General features: G+C 46.0%; 2 protein-coding genes across 51 annotated transcripts in view; both read right to left on the reverse strand.

The window, feature by feature from the left end:
• The window catches only part of LOC310667244 (uncharacterized protein), a 559,738-nt gene that overhangs the window by 222,003 nt on the left and 320,505 nt on the right, over positions 1-17,230 (reverse strand). The window lies entirely within an intron of this gene.
• The window catches only part of NCOR2 (nuclear receptor corepressor 2), a 348,844-nt gene that overhangs the window by 95,071 nt on the left and 236,543 nt on the right, over positions 1-17,230 (reverse strand). For all 50 annotated transcript variants that reach the window (XM_083418926.1, XM_083418964.1, XM_083418929.1 and 47 more), the window contains one exon: positions 13,745-13,887. In XM_083418926.1, coding sequence (XP_083275052.1) covers positions 13,745-13,887 — 143 coding nt within the window. The remainder of the gene's footprint in view (positions 1-13,744; positions 13,888-17,230) is intronic.

Consider the following 17,230-nt stretch of genomic DNA (forward strand, 5'->3'; position numbering starts at 1 on the left):
AAGCCGAAATTATTTGGAAGTGAATGTGTCAGAATTCCTTCACGTGGCTATATAGGAGGAAGAACAGGGAGGACACAACCCGGATGATTTTTTCCGAGTTGTGGAGGCTTGTCCACACAGCACTAAATCAGTCTCCCTCAGACGGGTGCCCTCTGAATGTTTTACACTCCCATCAGCCCCAGCCAGCATGGCCAATGGTTAGGGATGCTGTGAGTTGTAGTACAAAACATCTGGAGAGCACTAGGTTGGGCAAAGCTAGACTAAGCTGCAGTTTAGTTACATGTGGTTGCAACCACTGTCTGAATCATACTTCTTCAATTGTTTTCCACCTGCCTTTGATGGAAGAATATGTGGCATGCAAATGGTAAGCGTTATGAGAAACTGCAGAGAATTGCATATATCCAGTGTTAGCCCTACTCAGAATCACTAGAATTAATGAATACGACTAATTTAGGTCCATTAACTTCAGTGGGTCTGTTCTGAGTAAAACTTAGCTGGATAGAATCCAGAGTTTTTTGGGGGAGACAAAAAAGAAAAGAAAAAAGAAAACTGCCTCCCCACCCCATGTCAGTTTTTGAGTTCCTTCTCTGGTTTATTTTTATTTTGTCTAGTTCATTCTGCCTCAATTCACCACCTGTGAGATGGGCATAACAGCACTTGCATCTCACAGGCCCGATGCGCAGAGAAACAAAAACAAAGCAAACAGCGAAGCCCTTGGCAAGTCAAAAAGTGCCGCTTCCTTTTCCAAGGAAAGCCTCGCCTGGGCTTGAACTGCTGCCAGACACAATTTCCATAAGTACTCATTATCAGCGGTTGAAGCAGCCTGTCGCTGGGGCACTGGATGATGCTAATGCGAGCACAGCTACGATCTCGTTACTATGGCAAAGTGGTCTTGGCCTTGCTGCCTCTTACTCGTGTTGTGTGTGACTCATGCGAACTGACGGAGCAAGAGATTAGGCCGGGGGAGGCTGCTTCAAAACCAGCCTTTGAATACGCACTGCTCTCCACTGACAGATGTTCTCCCTGAATGGCTTTTGCCGTGGCGCAGTTTGGAGAAGGGGCTGGAAGAAAAAGAAACCCATCGCCTGATCACCGCGTAAGCCAAGCATCAAGTGCAGGAGCATCAATGCGCCACAGGCAGAATTCTAGGCTCAAAATTGTGGGGGAACCTAGGGACACAGGAACCTGCATTATACCAAGTCAGACCAATCATCCATTTAGCACTGCATTGCCTGCACTGGCTGGCAGCAGCCCTCTAGCACTTTAGGCAGGATTTTCTCTCAGTCCTGAGGGAATTGAACTTGGAAACTCCTGCATGCAAAGCAGATGCTTCCCCACTGACAAAAGAGGGCTTTCCCTGCCCTCAACTTGCTGGAGAGCACTGAGGTGGCCACTGTGATAAGAATTTAATCACGAGATCCGGAGAAGGAACCCACAGCCAATGCAAGTGGACTTGAAATGTCAAAACAGAAAACAGAGGCCTTCATTTCAGTGCTTTAATGATAATCTGGTTTGTCTTTGCCTTGTTTCCTTTCTTGGTAGTTACAGAACACATTATTATGCTGGTGCTCAAAGCACTTTGCCTCTATTGCCTTAGGAAACTTTACAACAGTCCTGCAAGATAGGCTAGCATTAGTATTATTGTCAAATTACAGGCAGGAAGGGTGAAATCAGAGAGAAGGGCTTGGCTAAGGTCCAACCAGGGGGGCTACACAGTTAAGCAGGGTGTCTGAACTGTCCTCAGTGCTCCTCCTCCTCATTTAAAATACTTAGAACAACTATGTTAACATTACCTTCTGCACACCAAGCTCCAGCTTCCAGGGCAGAAAGAGAGTGGGCAGCCCTGGGCTGTTCGCACATTGTTGACTTTACATACAGCTAGGTCAATCTTTTTCTCAATTCAGATTTTGAAAATGCATCAAAACACAGGATCAATAAAGATTGTGGCCAACGTTGTGTGTACACCACTTCCCAAACCAATGGTGGGAGCACTTGAGATGCAGAGTAAACGTGAGTGTGCACGCAGCCTCAGCAACTAAGGCACACAGGTGGGACCTTAATGGGGCAGTTCCACTGCCCAGACCTTGTTGTCTGGAAAGCATCACTTCAGATTACAGGCCAGGGACTCACATGACGGAACGCTTGTCCATGCAGGACACTGAGCAGGGGAGAGTGAAACCCCCTCCCCATAATATCTGCATGTGCAGATATTTATTTAAAAGCCTTTATAAACCACTTTTTATTCCTTAAGCCAGCCTTTCTCCAACTTTGGGTCCTCAGCTGTTGTTGGACTGCAACTCCCATCATCCCTAGCTAGCAAGACCAGTGGTCAGGGATGATGGGAGTTGTAGTCTAACAACAGCTGGACACCCAGGGTTGAGAAACACTGCCTGAAGCAATGCACAATATGAAAACAAGTAATCAGTATTAATACAAAAATACAACATTAAAACCAATAAAGCAGCAATGTAAAAGCATATTTTAAAACCCCAAATAAAACAGATTCTGTGGGTGGTTACATCCAGTGCTGGTTACAAGCTCTGGAGGGTCTACTGGAAATCCTTCAGAGGTCTGCCACTGCAACCCAGTCTAAATTCTGCCCACCCCTTGAACAGCCACCCCTCATCCCCCCCCCCCCAAAAAATCAGGATTGTCTGCAATGCAGAGTTGTTCCTCAGCTGAAAGGTTCACTGAAGCTAGGATGTCCAAAATCCACTACCAGACAGAAACAACACGGGTGATAAATCCCAATGCATATTGTACTGCAAGGTTAAGATAAGAACATAAGAACCGCTGTGCTGGATCAGGCCAAGGGCTCCTGTCTGTAGCCCAGCACTCTGTTCTCATAGTAGCCAGCCAGGGGCCCATGGGAAGCTCGCAAGCAGAACTTGAGCACAACAGCGCACGCTCCACTTGTTTCGCAAAAGCAACCGGCTGGAGTGAGCACTCCATGCACCGCCCGGAACAACCCAGCTGGAGGGAGACAAACCTTTCTCTGTGTGGGGGACTGTGAAGCCGCCCTGCGCTCCATTTTAACAGGGAGAGTCAGCCCTCACTCTCCAGGCAGGTTTATTTTCTTTAACCAAAGGACAGGCCCTCAAAAGCTCTGAACTAAACTTCGTTCCGAGCATGTGGGGGGAAGCTGTGGAAACATACAAGCTGCCCATGTGGGGAGAGAGAAACAGGAAGCTCTGCGAGGTGGGGCTGGGGAGCCACATGCTCCTCCTGGCTCCTGATCAAAGGCCTTTGCCGGGAACAGGAGACACAGTCCCTTTGTCACAAGGCCTCTCCCTCCCTCCCTCCCACCTGGGAAAGAAGCCTCCTCCAGCTCTTTATTTTTCTGCAGAAGGAGTCTTTTGCTTTTCGTGGCGGAAAAAGCAACGTCCCCAAACACCAAGAGGGCTGGCCCAGCACACCTAAAGGAGCACCTGCTTCCCAATGTGGTGAAGTGGACAGAAGGCAGGAAATCTAACAGTTGGTGCTGTTGTTTTTAACCGCCCTTATTATCTGGGCCTCTGGAAACATTTTCTCTATGCTCCTCTCATTGGGATCAGCACCCCACCTCCTCAGATACACAGAAAGAGAAAGTGTGCACACACAGGCTTCACTTTTCCAAGGAATCTGGACAAAAACAGGATGCAGTAGAATTCATCTGAGCCTTCAAAAGCACCTGCAGCCGAAAGAGGAGGGGGGGAAGACCCCCCCCCTCCTGCTTCCTCTTTCTATATACTTTTCAAGGGAGGAAAAGGTCACCCCTCTCAGGATGAAAGGGGCAGTGAGTGAGTGGGGGGCGCGTGAAGGGGCCTCAGAGGCTTTGCGCTTACTGGGGAACGACCTCAAGGGCCCCACTGTGTCCATGGGTACCACAGTGGCAACCCCTGGCTGCATTTATATCCCACCTTTGCTCCAAGGAGCTCAAGACAGTATAACTCAAACCCCCCCCCCCCATTTTATTCTCACAATATCCATGTGAAGTAGACTGAGCTAGCAACTATGGTTCATTTATTTTATTTTCAGTTTTTAATGGAAGGCTATAACAATTAAAACATCATTCACACAAACAAACAGAAATAAAGTAAAATGGGATAGTTTAAATAGAGAAGAGGAGTCACGGCGAAGAACGGCCCTCTCTACTCCCGGCTGCTCTCACTAGCTGGCTGGGCCCAGAAGTCACCAAGTCCACCCGCCCTGCTGCGAAAAGCAGCAGTGAAATCTGCACTGGGGGGGGGGGGAGGTACCAGCTGAGCCCCGTGAGACCACAAGCCGGGGGATTCCAGGAAGGCCCCCGAAGGCCAAGGCTGCCAAAGTCAACAGAGATGCCACAGATGGCAAAGCCATCCATTCCAGAAAGAGTTGGGTGGCCACTGTTTCTGAGATGCCACCAAGGCCTAGTCCTCCCCTAAAAACTGTGAGAGGCCAGTTGCTCCTTGCAAGAACCTTCATAACATGAAGAGTTGGGGGCCTGGGTTTGCTTGTTTTCTTTTTCCGTAATATTTTACTAAGGCTTTTTCATAGTACAATAAAAGAAACTAAGCTAAATAAAATCAAAAACATAGAAAAGAGAAAAGAAAAAGCAGAGTCCTCTTTCCAAGGAAGATCTTAACCCCTGTCCCAAACAGAAAGGGGGGGGGGCCCTCTCAGGTCTCACCTGGGAGCTTCCGTTTCTTCTTCCAGTCTCCCACCCTGGGAGATCTTCCCTTCCCTGCCTTTCACTCAGAATCCTTCAGCAACCATCTCATCCCGTTTTTGTTTTGTCTAGTGTCATTTCAGATAACAGGGACCCAGCAATCAAACTTGTTTTTTCTTTTCTTTTTTTACGGGTTTGTGAATTGCTCTGGGAGCTTATCCAGCTGGAGACTAGGGTACAGCAAGTATTTTAAGCAAACAAATAAATAACAGATTAACCATTAAGGTGTTTTGGCCGGGTCTCTATCTTTCAGTCTAAAGGTCACCCAGTGAACTCTGTGGACAGGTGTGGATTTAGATACAAGTTAAAAATAAAATGGGAGGATACACCCAAATTTACACAGAGCAGTATTAGATAGATTTGAACCTGGTATTTCTACTCTTGACACCCTGGCCGTCGGGACTCTTTTCAGTCACACCCCTTTCCCCAGGCCATGCACTTTGCCCTCCTTCAATGTTTTTGCCTGGCTGGAATATGTTCTTGAACTATTATAATGCTTCTTGCTTGCCTGGGCAGAGTGCAGTGTGTGAGGTTGTGGACAAACTAGCCCATTAAAACAAAGGTAACATACACATTTATTTTGTCCACTTTTTGCCCCTAGCTCTGCCCACCACTGGGGGGGGCGGACAGAGGGAGAAAACCACAAAAGCTGCACTGAGATCCTTGGGGAGGGCAAAGCATGAGAAACACTGAAGAAATAAAAACGCCTCCTAATTAATTAAGGTGAGCCTAGAAAACGAGCACCTCAGAGAGATGGATTCCAGGCAAGCCTTCTTCCTGACATGCTAGCTTTCTATGTGGGACATAATTTTGTATGGAGAGTTTATTCCAGGAGTGGGAAACTTAGTGCCCTCCATATGTTGCTAGACTCCAACTTCCATCAGTCCCAGCCAGCATGATATGAGCTGTAGTCCAACAACATCTGGATAGCATCCTTCTTCCCTCCCGGAGACTGAGTGACATTGCCAGGCAAGAGGACATAGCCCAGGTAAAACCAGGGATGTTCCTAGGGGACCAGATTTACCGGACCATACCAGCCCCCTACCTTGCAGAAATCTACTATGTGGAATACCGCAGACTTTTTACAGCGGCTAGATTAAATGTCCTTGACTCTGCAATATTGTGGGGAAGGTACAGGGGAGTACCATATGCCCAGAAAACCTGTCATTGTGCCATGGGTGTGGTTGAGTCCACCGAACACATTCTCTTGACTTGTCCTTCTTATGCAGAGCTTAGACAGAATTTTATAGACCCACTTCTATGTAAATTTAGCTTCCTACCCGGAGAAAACCAGGTTTTATACTTGCTGAATAATGTCACTAGAGCTATACCTTCCTTGGTGGCCAAATTTCTTTTTTTAGCTTTTAAGCGTCGTAAGACTATAATTGATTGTATTGATATGGGGCTATCTGTTTAGCCCATTTTAGTGTTGGCTAAGTTTTAAAAATCTTTTCCGATGTTTTAACTGTGTACTGACAAATGTTCCTTTTGCTGACTGACGGTCAAATAAAAAGGTTGATAAGGGCATCCTTCTTCCCCATCTGTGACTTTCCACAAGCAGTCCTGACTTAGGCAGAGATGCAAGTTTACTGCCTCAGTTGGAAGTAAGCCTAACTGCAGGATTCCTCACTTGGCTGCAACTCTGCTTAGCTTCCACTGGCAAATTCCAAACAGGAGCCTCTCACAAAACCAAAGGACCTGAACTTGGTCAACATCTGCCAGCTGTTGGCTTGTAGACTAGCTTCACGGTGTTGTTTAAAATATGCTATTAAAATATGCTATTACTTATTTGTATTCCGACAAAATAAACCACATAAAGAAAAAGTAGGCATTTGTAAAGATGGGTTCATCAGGGCCCACACTTGTGGGGGCTTTTTGGTCAACTCTAGGCTGCCGTGGTTTTAAACCAGAAGGAGAGTTGTGGCTCAGTGGTAGAGCATCTGCTCTGCATGCAGAAGGTCCCCAGTTCAGTCTCCTGCATCTCTGGGCAGGCCTGGGAAACCCTGGAGAGCTGCTACCAGACAGTGCACACAGCACTGAGCTGGATGGACCAATGGCCTGACTCTGCAAGGCAGCTTCCTATGTTTCGGTGTTCCTATGAAGTCATCGGATACAGGAGGGAAGAACAGGGCCTGTCAACAACAAGTGGTGGATCACCAAAGACTGGAAGCATAAATCAGATTAAGAAACCCTTCTTGGGGTTGGCTCAAGACATTTCTCTGCCGGAGGTGAAGGACACAAGTGTATGTACAGAGAAGCCGACTGGACTGGCAGCTGAATCCTAGCTCAACATGCCAGCAGGAGGCTCACTGAGGGGGCACAGGACAGGCCCCATGGCACACACAGCTCCATCTTCCAACGGAGTGAATAGCCAGGGAAAACAGCTAGGGCAGTGGTTCCCAATTAGCTAAGTATGGCGGACCCCTGCTTTTGAAAATGTTGGTATCTCTATGGTTTTGCCGCCTAAGGAGGTTGCCCCACTCTGCCTAATGGTAGGTTTGGCCCTGACCGCTGTATCTGAGATAGTGGTGCACTGAGCCAGGCAAACCAAAGGGGTGACTCTGAACAATGTAGGCCCTTATAGCCTTCTCCCATTTCCTTCATTGCTTCATTGGACAGCTTCACTGGAGCTGATCAGACTACAAGCAGCAAGAAATTAGCCTTAATTCTGCTGTTGGGCTCCTCCTCCTGTGCAGAATGTGGTGCCTCCATCTGAGTGTGCACGCTCACGCACGCAAAGCATGTTTAGGAAAACAGTTTGCTAGATTAACTGCAGATTTTGTCTCTCCGCTTTGTATTCAGCTGTATAACATCTGTTGCTGCCAACAAACAATAGCATTTTTTAAAAAACAACGAAAAAAGAGCAGCAACCAGGAACAGCTGAGTGCTCATTGTCCTTATGCAAAAAAACAACAACACCCAAGACTGCCACTGCTTCAAATTGTTCACCCAAAGAAGATTATCAATCCAGGCTAATGACATAAACTAGAGAGAGATGGAGACGCCTAACAATTAGCATGAAGGAGTTGAGATGCTACATCCGAGGAACGGAAGCTGGGGAAAATAATTGGAGCTAGAAGAAGAAGAATTGTGCATGTAAGATTTCTGAAACGCAAACAGGAGAGAAAAGTATGCTGACATGTCCCAAACTAAGTCTGTCACAAAACAGCAGTTGGAGAGGTTTTCTCAAGTGATGTACAGTAGTACCTCAGGTTAAGTACTTAATTCGTTCCGGAGGTCCGTATTTAACCTGAAACTGTTCTTAACCTGAAGCACCACTTTAGCTAATGGGGCGTCCTGCTGCCGCCGTGCCGCTGGAGCACGATTTCTGTTCTCATCCTGAAGCAAAGTTCTTAACCTGCAGCACTATTTCTGGGTTAGCGGAGTCTGTAACCTGAAGCGTATGTAACCTGAAGCGTATGTACCCTGAGGTATCACTGTATTAAAAAAAAAGACAGAAGAGCACTATTGATATTGTAACATACGTGAGGATTTTGTGGGTGTGGTGAATTTTATTTATTTATATTTATTAAATCTGTATACTGCCCTTTCTCTATAGATCTCAGGGCAGTTCACAGCATAAATGAAACCTTTGGTAGTGACTGGCTGAGCTACTCATAATGTCACAGAAAGGCAAGGATTCCACTGATCTAGCAATGTGAGAAGGCATCACCCCCCCCCCATCTTATGCAGTGCTGTTTCTGTTATGCTGCAGTTTACCTTCTGCTAAGACCTATGTTATTTGTCTTGCTGTCTGCTGTGGCAAACTCACATAGCGTACATAGTTCAGCAGGCAGAGCATGAGACTTGGGGGGTGGGGGTGGGTTCAAGCCCCACATTGGTCAAATTGGGGGGGGGGGAGAGACAGCAAAGATTACATGTCATTTGCCGACCGAAATATCTATCACATTTGCTGGGTTGATTTCTGTCCTGCACATAGTCTGAACACTAGCAATTGTTTCCATTTCCACTGGAATACTCTGACATCCCCAGAGGTGTAGCTAGGCTCCCTTGCACACACACACACACACACACCAATCTCCAGGAGGGAAATAACGTAATTGAATAATCACAAATGATTCAAACTGGCTGTTTAACAGCACAAGCCTATAGATATCTACTCCAAAGTAAATCCCACCACGTTCAATAGGGCTTACTGGGCGCACAAGACTAAATCTGGCAAGACAACGACAGGAGCTTCTGACAATACCTCACTTGCCTTTTCGTTATTTCCAACAAGGTGCCAGCAGGAAGGCACTACCTCGGAGGTTCTGCCTCAGTGCACACTTTACTCAGAAGTAAGCCCCCTTAAGTCAATGGCCCTTGCTCTCTCTGGGGTAAATATGCAGCAGCACATGCACTGGAAATCGGTCAAGGTTAGGGGGAAACCAGGGGAAAGCAACCACAAAGAGCTTCGCCTGACGTTTCTCAGTCAGCACATCAGCTGACAGCCATTTGGGGGGCAAGCAGAGGGAGTGGAGGGTGGGGAGTAGTGGTTACGCTAGGACAGAGAGCCAAGCAGTGGTGTCCTCATAGAGAGCCCCACTGCACAAACTAACATGCAGCACTGCCAGCCGACTGAGGAGGGGGCTCTGCAGTTTGGTGTGATGGCCCACGCCAGTGTCAGGATTACCCCACCAAGGTGACAAGAAAGGCACAATTTCTGTGCCATTCCCCAGGCCTGAGCCTTTGGTGGGGTGCAAGCTGGACAACTGCTAGGAAAGCCCCTAGACATCCCTACACTGGCTGAACCACTAAGGTGGGGGGGGGGGGGAGAAGTGGCAAGGGCTTCGGAAAGAGTAGAAGCAATAGAAACCTAGGAGAAAAGGAGGCTGGTCCTGGGAAAGGAGCGGGAGCGAACTGTCCAGAGAAACTATGGCAAACGTTTATCCCTCTTACATAAGATTAGAAGCTGACTGGCGAAAGAGTCAGGGTACCACCTCACCCAGTGTATTGTCAACTTAAGGAATTTGCAGGTGTAAGTAATGGTGATGGCTAAAAGCATAGGTAGCTTCAAAAGCAGGATTAGACCCATTCATGGAAGAGGAGGGGAGAAAGAACAAGACTATCATTGGTTACTAGTCCGAATGACTGTAATTATCCAGGGTCCTGTGGAGAACAGTTGCTAAGGTAAAGGTAAAGGGACCCCTGACCATTAGGTCCAGTCATGACCGACTCTGGGGTTGCGGCGCTCATCTCGCTTTATTGGCTGAGGGGGCCGGCATACAGCTTCCGGGTCATGTGGCCAGCAGGACTAAGCCGCTTCTGGCAAACCAGAGCAGCGCATGGAAACACCGTTTACCTTACCGCCAGAGCGGTACCTATTTATCTACTTGCACTTTGACGTGCTTTCGAACTGCTAGGTTGGCAGCAGCAGGGACCAAACAATGGGAGCTCACCCCGTCGCGGGGATTCGAACCGCCGACCTTCTGATCGGCAAGTCCTAGGCTCTGTGGTTTAACCCACAGCGCCACCCGCGTTGCTAGGGAACAACAAATGCACTCATGCACTGGCTCGTGGGATTCCCAGAGGCATCTGGTCGGCCACTGTAGGAAACAGGATGCTGGACTTTGATGCACTTGGTCTGATCTGGCAGGGATTTTCATATGGAAAGGGAGGCCATAGGAAGACTTCAAAATAAGAGAAGACAGAAAGAAAATGGATAAAGAGATGTGCTTGGCTAGGGAGCACAGGCTAGGCAACATCTCTCAGACTGATTGAAACAACTACTAGCCAATGCTTTGGCTTCAGGCCTCTAAAAATGTTCCTCTAGTGCGAACAGGAGCAGAAGGTAACCTTTGCATTTCATTTTTGTTGCTGTTGTTCTCTCTACAGATGGCTTCCCGCCCCACTTCTTTAAAACTGGCCCTAGTGAAATGCTGGAAGGCAGCTTTGCTAACTTACATCCAAAATCCCCTCCTGTCCCGACTCCTCCTGAGCTGCCCTAAAGATCCTGGCGGGACTAAAAGGCTTTTACGCTCCCAAGCTAGTAAGCATGCTCAGTGGCATTTCCGAAGCGCCCCTTGGGCCAGGCGGGAGAGCTCTATTAGCACTGAGGCCCGGAACCCCCACAGTGCTTTTAAAATGAAATAACAATAATTGCAGCACTCGGCAGTTCCAGGGCAGCCGGCCGTGTCTCCAAAGTGCTTGCAGAGCATTAGCAGGTTCTAGCCACACTGGGCTTAAATGTACGCCCTCCGCCACAGCATCTACAGCCTCAAACACAATACCTTTAAGTAGGTGGGGGGAAACTTAATAATTCTCCCATCTCAGGACAGCTGGGATACCCCTGCTACTTTATCTCAAACTGGAAGAACACACCTCCTCTGCAAAACATGTGAGGTGACATTGCCATGTAGAAAACTTCCTCACCTCCTGCTGCTTTGCAGGGGATGCAAAAACCTGCAGTGTGGTATTTGCTTTCCAAGTCATTTACTTATACCATTCTCTCTCTCTTTCTCTCAATGATTTAAAAAATATAACTTTGGTCATAACGCCTTCAAAACAAACATAAAAATAATTTCCAACAAGATAAAATTAAGAATGGAGGAATAAAACCTCAAAAAAAGAGTTCCCCACTTTTTAAAAAAGTTGTCTAAACAATAAAAACCATCAAATGCTGAGAGGCACAGAAATGCCTTGCTGGATGCTGGGCAATGAAGGGGCTCACTTAGCACACCTGGGGAGGGAGTTTCACCATCAGGGCCCTTTGCCATGTTCCCACCATTTGTCTTCTTCTAGTCTTGCTGAGGGGGCTGCTATTATAAAATGAGTCCATCTTTCAGGATCCAAAAGTTTGTTTAACAACATAATAAGAAAACAGATGCTGCAAAAACCCCCGCAGAAATCACCAGACAGGCCATAAAGGGACAGGTACATGAATTTGTCACAAATGCCCTCTGAAGCAGCTGTGTTTTAACCTGTCAACTGAAGGCTAATAGTGAGAAAGTTAGGCACGTCTTCATAGGAAAGGCGGATCACAATTTGGGAAGCATCCCATGAAGGAGCAGAGAAAACAGAAGGAGCACTAAGGGGCGGCACCAGCCCAGAGATGAAGGCACCTGCCTAATATTGACAATTGCCAAGGGGATCAAAGGAGGATTGAAGAGGGCAAGGCAATCAAGGACCAAACGATGGCAATTATAACTGCCTTTTCTCTCCCTCCAACTTGCTTCTCAACTGTCTTGCTCCCTTCAATTCTTCTTTGATCCCCATGTCAATTGCCAATATTAGGCAGGCACCTTTGTTATATTGCGTTTTGATACCTGCTAAAAATTTTCTTTAGGCAAGCTTACCCAGACATGCAATTTCAGCATGCCTATTTTTAAACTTTTAAAAACTTGATTTTATCAGTATTTTGGCAATTCTATTCCATCTACTTGTTTCTTAAGTCTGTTGATTTTATCAGTATTTTCTGATAAATATTTTATATAATTCTGTGTGGATTTTTCTTCTTCAATTAAGCAGCATCTGAATCTAGTAAAATAAGCAAATAGGTCCAGGGGAGGCAGGAAAGCTTCTGCCTTTGCTTTCTCCTCTGGTGCCTTTAATAGCAGCTCCTGAGATAGAAAGTAAACAGGATGCTCTTTTCCTTTCCAATTATCTCCATGCCATTAAAAGCTTCACCTGCTTACTTTCTGTCTATCACGTAGCAACGCCAGCAAGAAAAGATGGAGAAGTTCGTGGGATTTTTTAAAAAAGGGGGGTGGGGAGCAGCAGCAGCAACAACAATAATGTAATTCAACAACAACAACGTAATTCAAACCAGCACCATCTGAAAAGCAACTTGTCCCAAGACATACATGTCAACATGGCCCAAGGCAGATAAAAATAACGGCGTCATCACCACCTCACTGGCCCTTCACTTAATGGAAGGGTCAAATGAAAGTGCTCTGAACAGCAACAAAGCACATTTCTCTTTCCTTCTCTCATACACCACAAAGAGTAATGTGAACGTTTGAGAATTATTATTTTTTAAAAAGTTCATAAGCAAACTTTCTTCATAAGCAAACTGGGATAATTTCAGCTGGGAATTTTTCAGTTTGCATCATAATTCCCCCTGATGCCCTAGAGCTGAGGTAGCCAATGGGGTGCCTTCCAGATGCTTTGGACAACAACTCCCATCATCCCAAGCCAACATGGGAAGTGGTCAAGGATGGGGAAAACTGTGGTCCAGCATCAACCAGAGAGCACCATATTGGTTATCCCTGCCCTAGGGAGTGTTTAGCATGCTTAATTTACTTCTATTTAGTAAACAGAACTAAAAACTTTAAAGCTGCCAAGCTTGCCTAAATAGTGTTGGTACCCATTCTCATGTTTACTTATGAGACGATAAATTTTCCATAGAAAAATGAAGCACTGTGAAAAATTCCACCACATTTCACTGCACATACATGTGAACCCTTTTCTGGAAGCATTTTCACTCAGTTCAAGAACATCAACTCAACTACCTTTGTGTGTCCACACCCACATTTATGACACTTTATACATCACGGCATCCCCCAAAGAATCCTGGAAGTGCAATTTACCCTACACAGAGCTACAATTTTCAACACCTTCAACAAACTACAGTTCCCAGAATTCTTTTGGGGGAAACCACAAACTCTAAATGTATGGTGTGGATATGAACTTCAACAATAACTCATCACTAAGTGCTAAATATGTATTCCTCCGTTATAGCCTAGAAACATCCTTACAGTGGCCGCTCCACACGTGGCATATATATTTATGTATTCTAAAAGATGTGAGCTTAAGATTTTTTGAGAATACACCTAAACATGTAAAAGGGTTAATATGACAAAATAATGTCATTTCATAAAAGAAAAGGAAACTGTTGCGCAGGCAGACTCAACAGAGAACCAGGATTGTGAACAGATATGCTGTTGACTGCACTCTAAGTGGCAAACCCGGGTTTTGTTACTATGGACAGTGTGAAACGGCTCTATATGCAGGTAAATTCTGCAGGAGGTAAATAAATCCAAACCAGACACTGCAGACTCTTCTTGGAAGATGTGCAAAAGTTCACCAAAATGTTATCTGAGAGGTCACGGCATTTACCATTTTCAGTTTGTGCTGCTGCAGGATCTCATCCAGGTTCTGTCTCTTCTTGTAGTTGAAGTAGAAATTTTTACACTGGGAGACACTCTTGGATCCCACCATCCTGGAAATGGCTGACCAGTTACGTCCATGTTCAAGGAGACCTGCAGATCAGTGAGACATACATACGGTCAGAAGGGTTGAAACTAGAATTAAAGCCAAGAGGAAGGAAGGAAGGAAGGAAGGAAGGAAGGAAGGAAGGAGGGGGAGCATTTAGAACAAGGGCTGCAGTTTAGTGGTAGAGCATCTGGTTTGCATGTGGAAGTCCCCAGGTTCAATCCCTGGCATCTTCAAGTAGGTCTGGGATGAAACCCCTGCATGAAACATTGGAAAGCCACTACCAGTCAGTGGAGATCAAGGTGGACCCTTAATCTGACTTAGTATAAGACAGCTTCCTATGTTCCTGTGAGGGATTGTTGTTGAAGGAAGAGGAGATAATCTCCTGTGATCAGCAAGTCACAGTAAATAATAATAATAATAATAATAATAATAATAATAATAATAATAATAATAGTTATTATTTATACCCCACCCATCAGGCTGGGTTTTCTCAGCCACTCTGGGCAGCTCCCAAAAGAATATTAAAAACACAATAAAACATCAGCCCTGGACACAGAATTCACCTGTGCCTCCATGGACAGCTGTGCGTCCTAAATGACTCCCAGGCTGCGCTCCTGGTACTTCAGGGGCACAGATATGCCATTCAGGACCAAGGAGCCCTCTGCACCTGACTGCCCCCCTGTTCCCCCAAAACAGTACTTCTGTCTTGTCAGGATTCAACCTCAATCTGTTAGCCACCATCCATCCTCCAATTGCCTCCAGTCACTCAAACAGAACCTTCACCGCCTTCACTGGTTCTGATTTAAAATAGAGGTAAAGCTGGGTATCATCCACATACTGATGAACACCCAGCTCAAACCCCCTGATGATCTCTCTCATTGGCTTCATACAGAAGTTAAAAAGTATGGGGGAGAGGATGGAGCCCTGAGGCACCCCACAAGTGAGAGCCCAGGGGTCTGAACACTCATCCCCCCAACACCATCCAGGAGGATCGGAACCACTGTCTAGCAGTGCCTCCAGCTCCCAGCAAAACTTGCTATTGCCTCTACTGCCCCTTGCAATAGCATGGGAAAGAAGACCATCAAAAGAGATATTTTGAGTCAGTGCTCTCTGTGCACCACTCTTCCATCATAACATGTCTACTTTGAATCTCAGTATTCATTTAAAAAGAAGATGCGCCAATAGGCATGCTTCTAGCACTCATTGCTGGAAAGATAGGTTTCAAAACATGTGGGTAATACCTACAGCAAAAAAGTGCTTGAAGAAGAATATCTCATGCTTTGAATCCAGCTCCACACCCAGGTGAGTGATGTGCTGCTTGGGTGTCAGCGATCAGGGGGAGAGGAGCTCAAACACTCCAGAAGACCTTGCACTCAAACCTCAAGGCACAAAAAACTGTTCAAGGAAGGCAAGAGAGCAAGTCAGACCCAACTGCCATGAACCGCAGACAGGGCCAATCTTTGGGGAACACTATATTCCCTCCCATAGAGGTTTTATTTAACTTTATACAGACGTTGTTAATAAATTTGTATTTTATTTTTTATAAATAAAATTTATATAATTAATAAATACAATTACAGGAACTTTGCCTCAAAATAATTTCCATATATTACATTGTAATGCAGCTTTTTCCCAGCCTGCTGCCCTCCAGATTCTTTGAACTCCAACTCCTACCATCCTCAACCCTTGGCTAAATAGCTGGGACTAATGGGACAGTATGACATGCCCAGTCCTTCCCAGGTGTAGCCCACCCTTTCCTGAGGCTCCTGGTTTCCTCACCGTTCAGGTCTGAGAAGAAGTTTTGGGTTGGCTGAGAAGACACAGAGCCTGTGAACCTCGCCTCCTTCATCCCCCTGAGGGGCCGGAGCCACAGGAGCTGCATGAGGAGGTGGTTATGGGAAGGAACGGGTCCACACATGCTTTACGCACTCCACATGAAAATGCAACCCAAGAGAAAACACTATTTTAAAATTGCCAGCTTGCTGAAAATCCTGCCTTAAAACAAATGCTCCAAAACCAAAGGTTCCCAAATTTTGTTAGCCCTTTATTGGTTTGTGCATTTCAATGTCCCTTCAAGACTCACATTACCCTTTCCCCCCTGGATGGCTCACCTTAGGAGAGAGTGATAAAAAGAACAACACAAAAGATGGAAAACAAGTCAACCAGTCCCAAAACATGCTAATATGAAACCGCTGAGTCGGGTTATCCAGTGTTTTGGAGCCTGTTGGCAGCAATATGCTGATGACACAGAGCTCTATTTCTCCTTTACATCTGCAGGTGGGGCAGTGGAAGTGCTGGACTTGCCTCAGTAACGGACCAGATAAGAGCCAATAAACTGAACCTCAATCCAGATAAGATGGGGGCAGTTTAGACAGAGGTGCCAGGAGATGAACCTGGGAATTCCTGCAGGCAAGGCATGTGCTCAGCCACTGAAATAAATTCAATAAAACAACTAAAAATTCACGATGGCTGACAGATGACAGGTCACATTGACCACAAAGCTCTATTGAAAAACAGCAGCAGCAACAATAGCAACAACAACCAGCATGTTATATAGGTAACTTACACAGCCCCTCCCAGGGGCCATATCAGGAAAAAATAACAATATTGGAGTCCTTTTCCAGCAATATTTATATGCCAACCCCCCTCCGAAGATCACAGGGCAGTTTACAATTGCAAAGAGACCACAAAACCCTTGCGGACACCAGAGTTATCCTTTCCAGCAAGCTCTCAACTGTCAGGAAATGCAATGGGACATCCTTCCACAGAGGAACCCCAATCGGATTGGTGAAAAGCCCCTGGAACACCAACTCATCAGCTGCACAGTCGAGTCCAGGGCTTGGCATCTGAGGAAGAATCTTCTTTCTGTATATAAAGGTAATGTTTAAGCTGCCAAGAAGGGAGAACCCACTCAGAGATTTATTAGATACTGCTGGGGGAGGGAGACAATGACGGCGGACAAAACACCAGCACAGTTCTAAGTGACTTACATTGCAAATTAAATGTTGAAAATTAAAAACGTGTCTGCAACAAAGAAATGCAGCATGATAAAAATCATTTACACTAACCAAGCAAGAGAAGCAGAAAAACTGGTATATAAAAAGTCAAACAGGAAGCCCAAGATAAAATATAAAATGTAGCTGAAAATAAAATACTTGCTCAGCAGAGAATGCCTTCTAAATGGAAAGAAATAAACCCTTCTAACTTCACCTGTCCTGTAATGGGGGGCGGGGGGGGGGGGACGACAGTAAAGGTAGAACCTCTCCAAGAAGGGGGGCGCCACAAAGTAGATGCTGGTTGAAAGACTATTGAATTACACTTCAATATGGGGGGAAATATCTGTCTGAGATTTTAGAAACCCACTGCCAGTTGGAATTGGAGCAGCTT

Source organism: Podarcis tiliguerta (genome assembly GCF_965153285.1).
Source record: "Podarcis tiliguerta genome assembly, chromosome: 16".
Taxonomy (NCBI): Eukaryota; Metazoa; Chordata; class Lepidosauria; order Squamata; family Lacertidae; genus Podarcis; species Podarcis tiliguerta.